Raw genomic sequence first — 5,945 nt, 5'->3', positions numbered from 1 at the left:
TGTGTGTGTGTGTGTGTGTGTGTGTGTGTGTGTGTATTTCTCTCTCTCTCTCTGCTCAAATTAAAATAAATGAATGAATGAATAAATAAAATAAAATAAAGAACTTAAAAAAAAAAAACCACTGGTGGAAAACACTGGGGAAACTCTGGGAGACATTGGGGTAGGCAAAGACTTCTTAAGCAAGACCCCCCAAAGCACAAGCAATAATCCCCCAAGTATACATGTGGGATTACATCAGATTAAGGAGTTTCTGCATAGCAAAGGACACTGTAACCAGTGTGAATTGACAACCCTTGGAATGGGAGAGAATTTTTTCTCAGATAAGGGACTGATAACCAGAATACACAGGGAACTCAAGTAGCTTACCTGGAAGAAAATTACTAACCCAATTAAAAGATGGGAAAATGAGCTGAATAACTCTCTAAGAAAGACATATGAACAGCCAAAAAGCATATGAAAAAATGCTCAACATCCCTCATTGTAAGGGAGATGCAGATCAAAATCACAGTGAGATACCACCTAACCCCAGTCAGAATGGTGAAGATTAAAAAACAAACAAATAATGGTAAGTGCTGGAGGGAGTGTGATGAAAGAGGAACACTCCTACACTGATGGTGGGAATGTAAATTGGTCCAGTCATTGCAGAGAGTGATATGGAGGTTCCTCAAAGACCTTCAAATAGAACTACCATATGATCCAGCAATTCCACTCCTGGGTATTTACCCAAAGGACAGGAGAGCACTCAGTCAGAAAAGTGCTTGCACAACTATTTTCATTGCATCATTATTCATGATTGCTAAGACATGAAACCAACCCAAATGTCCACAAACAGATGAATGGATTAAAAAATTGTGGCACATATGCTCCATGGAATACTATTCAGCCATAAAAACCCAATAAGGCCCTGGAATTTGACAGGAAGTGAACAATTATGAAAGATTTGTTGCTGAGTGAAGCAAGTCAGGCTATGAAAGAGAGACATTGTTATGTCTCCACATAATGTATACTGACTCTCTGAACTCTATGGTAGAGACTGAAAGACTGGAGAACATAAAAGTATTAAAAATTGTAATGGACACTAGAGACAAAGTGGAAGGAGAATGTGGGAGGGGAAGAAGTTAGGAAAGGAAACTGGGGGGGAGGAGGAATGGAGAGGTAAGACACTTGTGGGACCCAGATAAGGTTTATTATCTGTTGACGAGGGTGTGTATGGTTGTCTCAACTGGGCTGGACTGAGGTTTATATCATGCTGGGTAAAGTCTCTTCACAATCTAAATGATGTATAGCAATTTAATGTATGAATAATAATGATAATAATAATAATAATAATAATAATAATGAAACATTAAGTGAAAGAAGCCAGACACAAAAGGCTACACATTATATGATTCTATTTATATTAAATGTCCAGAATAGGCAAGTGCAAACAGACAGAAAGTTGCCAAGTGGTTGCTAGGGAATAGAGAAAATGGGAAGTGAGTGCTAATTGGCACCAAGTTTCTTCTGGGAATAATAAAAAGGTAAAAATATTCTGGGACTAGATACAGGTAATAATTGTACAACTTTTTGATATACTAAAACCCACAGAGGTTTTTTTTTTAATTCATGAGAGAGAATAACTATGCATGCATCATGTGTCAGAGACACAGAGAAAGAATAAGAAGCACCCTTGATAAAGTCTCCTCACACTGCCATCCCCTTCCCCTAGCCTTCTAGCTCAACAGGATCAGGGTGCTTTCTCCTTCTCCCACTATCCTTCTCTTTGTCGTCTATCTCCCTTTCTGGTGAGTGCACACACTCTCCAGCTTATAAACAACAATTAAGTAAATAGATAAATAAAAGTCTACTGTAGAAAGAAACAGTCAGAGAAGAAGAAAGAGAGCACTTTCTGAAAGTAAAACTGTAATCGCAAAAGTTTAAAATTCAGTCAAAGGGTAAAAAAAAAGTAGGCTGAGAAAAGCCAGTAGAATACAGGAAAATAAAGACAAAAGATACTAAATAGAACAGGATGAGAAAAATTAAATATCAACCCAGGAGGTCACTACACAACCAAGAATAGAAACGGAATAAGAAAACAAAAAACATTGAGTGGAGGAAATTTCATCGACAGCAAAAATCCTTGTCCTAGTATAAAGGACTTGTCCCAGATTATCAAGTTTCAAGAGTACCAAGCATAATGACTGGCAAAAGTCTTGCACTGTGACACAGTGATGAGATTCCAGAACACTGGCAATACATATAAAAACCTCAATTCAGCTAGAGTAAGATTTCTGTCTCAGGACTTTTGGCATTTGGGGGTCAGGTAAATTTTCGTAGGAAGGCTCCCAGGTTTTATGAAATATTTAGTAACATTCCTGCCAGTACCACCATGTTCTTCATTTATGTTGATTAAAATATTTCTAGATGTTCCTGGGTGGCAAAACTTTCCCTCATTGAGGACCAGGAATATGGAGGGGAAAGGAGGTTCTCAGAAAAGAATGGGTAAACAAAATGTTAAAGAATGTCTCAACAGCGATTGGAGTTTAGAAGATGATGAAGAAATGCCTTCAAAATGCTAGTGGCAAATAATTTCCAACCTATAATTTTACCCCAACAAAATCTTCAAATAAACATTTTTAAAAAGAATTATTTATTTAATTTTTGTTATTATTATTATTTTAATTTACTATAAGGTGCACGTGTGTTCACCAGAGAGAGGTCCAGGATTCAAATCGTAGTCTGCTATGTGGGAGTCCAGTGCCTTAACCACCATACCACCTGCTGGCCCAGACGTTTGGTTTTTGATATATAAAATTTTCAGATATTTAAGCTCTCAATGAATATACTAAGGCATATTCCTCAAGAACTCTTTTAAAAGAGGTAAATCGAATAAGAAGATATATGGTTCAAAATACAAACTCAAACATGAGAGGGAAATAAAGGAATTCCCAGGGCGATGGGTAAAGCAATTTGCCCGCTGTGCAGTAGGTCTAGGAGCAAATACTGTGCAATTGTATAGGACTTTGGATAGCTCCAGGGTGGCCCCAAAAGGACAAAATGGAACTATTAGATTTTTTTGGTAAGTTTAACCATAAATTTAGAGGCTTTAGAAAGTTGAAAGATAACTTTAAAATATATACATATAAAGGTAAGCAAAATGAAAAAGAAGACAATTGTTCACTTAAAGAAGTGTTTCTTCTTTCATATTTTTGAGGTTCATGTGTAAGCAATATGTACACAATAATAATTATATTAACACTATTTAAACAGAATTAGCACTGCTAGAAAGAGGATAAAGTAGAGAAAATGTGCAAATGCATTTGTGTGTGTGCTGCTTAGAAAGGAAGTAAATGGATAATATATAAAACTGAAATGTAAGAAAAGGATTTTTTTTTTGAGAGATTTTTGCTATAGGGCGCTTGCGCTTGCCAGAACGACAGAGACAGGGAGACAGAAAGCGAGAAATCACCTTCCAGAAGGGATGGCCACGCTGCAATCCCTTCTCCATTCTCCTCCCGGGATCTTGGGCACGCATGCACATATGCCTGGCATGAGTTTAAGCCACCGGGTCTGGAACTTGAACTGCAGTTGACTACATGGGGGTCCAGTGACATAGCCATTACAACTGCTGGTCCCAAGAAAAGGAATTTTTAAGTGTGGCATTTAGAAATATGAAAGTAAATATAGAGAACTAGTTAAAAGCATCAAAAGTGGTTACCTCTGGGCAGTCAGACTTGAATAAAATTGGAAAATATCTGCGTAGCACTACATGAATTTAAATTTTTAAAAATATAAGTGTCTAAACAATTTTGGGAAATTATTTTTTAGAATACATTATGAATATTAGCACTGACAGGTAACAGTATAACACAAAAAGTAATAACATGAGGACATATGAAAAATAAGAATGATTATTTGCTCCCTTTTTTTTTTTGAGAGGTTTTTCACTATAGGGTGCGTGCACTCGCCAGACAGAGAGAGACATAGAGACATAGAAAAATCACCACCCAAGGGGGATGGTCACGTTGCAATTCCTTCTCCTCCATTCTCCTCTCGGGATCTTGGGCAGGCACGCACACGCATGAGTTCTAAGCCACCAGGTCGGGGACGTGAACAGTGGTCGACTACGTGGGAATCCAGCGACATAGCCATTACGCTAACTGCTGGTTCCCATTATTTGCTCACTTTTAAGCAAGCATTTAAGTTATGCAAATATTCCGATATGCATCTTGGGATTTTTTAAAAAAGAATTATTTAACTTTATTTATTTATTTGTTTGTTTGTTTTAATTTGACCAGAGAAGGACAGAATGAGAGAGAGAGAGAGAGAGAAAGAGAGAGAGAGAGAGAGAAAGAGAGAGAGAGAAAGTGAGGAAACAAGCCACCAGGTCTGGGATTCAAACCTCAGTTGGCCATATGGGAGTACAGCGCCCTTAACCACCATGCCACCTGCCATCCCCATACTCTCGTTTTTTTTTTTTAACTTAATAAGGATAATTTATTTAAACTCAAGCAAACTTTATAGTTTTAATATTCAATCTCATAGTTTTAATTAGAACCTACTAATTAGTTATATATAATTTTCATCTAATTTTATATGTATTCACAGAGATATTTTAGAATGAGGTTGACTTAATGTTAATTAAATTGTTTTTGAATGGCAAAATAATGATGTTAATTTGTTTCCTTTGTTGTATTTACTGTGTTTGACACATCTAGCTATATTGTTTAAAAAGAATTAGAATCAGGGCCAGCAGGTGGCGTGGTGGCTAAGGCTCTAGACTCATGTGGCCAACCAGTGTGAGTCCCAGACCTGGGGCGTGCTTTCTCTTTTTGTCTCTCTAGTGAGTGCACATGCGCTGTTAGAAATTTTTTAAAAAGTAAATAAAATAATGATTAAAGAATTAGAATAATTATTTATACACCAAAGCCATTTATTATAAAAGAAGTAAGCACAAACCTAACAAATTTCTGCATTATATTTTTATGTAACTGCTTGAACTTTTATAATAATAGCAAGTGATCTAAGGAAATGTTATCAATTTAGAAAGAAAATACTCAACTTAGAAAAAGCATCATAGATAAAATATTAGCTAGTTTGAGGAAAGACAGAGTGTTTTTGAAAAAAACACAACAAAATTGCAACCATTTACAAGATGAAACATTTGCATAAACAAAATTATTTTGAAAATGAATGGCATTATTTACCACAGTTAGATTAATGAAAATGAAAATCAGAAAGTTTGGAGTACAATTCTCTTAACCATAACCAAATATCAATGAACAAGCCCAAGTAACAGTAACCTGAAAACATCTGTGACTTCCAAAAATCTAGCTAAAAAACTAAAAAACGAGAGAAAAAAAAAGCAACCCTAAACAACACAATTTGTCAGCCATTGTGGGTACATGCAATGTTAAAGTTGGCCAACAACTACAAACAGGGAATCTAATTAATATGACAATAATTACTAATGTGTGCATACGTAAGTTCTTTATGTGAATGAAAGGGTTGAGGGTTTGTAGATAGAGCAGAGAATATGGTTTATCACGTTGTCAAAGTTAGATTCCTAATTCAATCCGAAATGATTCCCAAGGTTGGCGTTTGCCTCGTGGTCCCTACTGGGCCCTTCATCCAAAAAGTTGGGCAGTATTGGTTTAAGAAACTTAAACTCGCTCCTCTCAGAGCTTCCAGCTAGGTAAACTTCATACTGATAATTTTGAGAAAGGGTCCCAGTACCGCTGACGTCCAGCAGGTGGCCCGGGAAGGGGCCCTCGGGCACCGAGCAGCCCCCCAGCGAGGCCGCCCTGGCCCTCCTGCACAGCCGCGCCGCCACGCACAGCAGCACACACAGCAGGAAGAGCGACGACACCGCCGCCAGCGCGATGACCAGGTAGACGGTGAGCGAGTCGGCCTGCGCCTGCGCCGGGGCGGCCTCGGGCAGCGCCCAGGAGTGCTGGGAACAGGCG

General features: G+C 37.8%; 1 protein-coding gene across 1 annotated transcript in view; it reads right to left on the bottom strand.

Moving 5' to 3' along the window:
- Nucleotides 1-5,067: 5,067 nt before the first annotated feature.
- The window catches only part of LOC102488295 (protocadherin beta-2), a 3,910-nt gene continuing 3,032 nt past the window's right edge, over nt 5,068-5,945 (bottom strand). Inside the window, exon 3 of the mRNA XM_027774857.1 lies at nt 5,068-5,932. Coding sequence (XP_027630658.1) covers nt 5,546-5,932 — 387 coding nt within the window. The 3' untranslated portion in view covers nt 5,068-5,545. The remainder of the gene's footprint in view (nt 5,933-5,945) is intronic.

The sequence above is a fragment of the Tupaia chinensis genome, unplaced genomic scaffold (genome assembly GCF_000334495.1).
Source record: "Tupaia chinensis unplaced genomic scaffold, TupChi_1.0 Scaffold000484_1, whole genome shotgun sequence".
Lineage (NCBI taxonomy): Eukaryota > Metazoa > Chordata > Mammalia > Scandentia > Tupaiidae > Tupaia > Tupaia belangeri.
The sequence above is the reverse complement of the archived record's forward strand: the minus strand, read 5'-3'. Positions and strand labels throughout refer to the sequence as shown.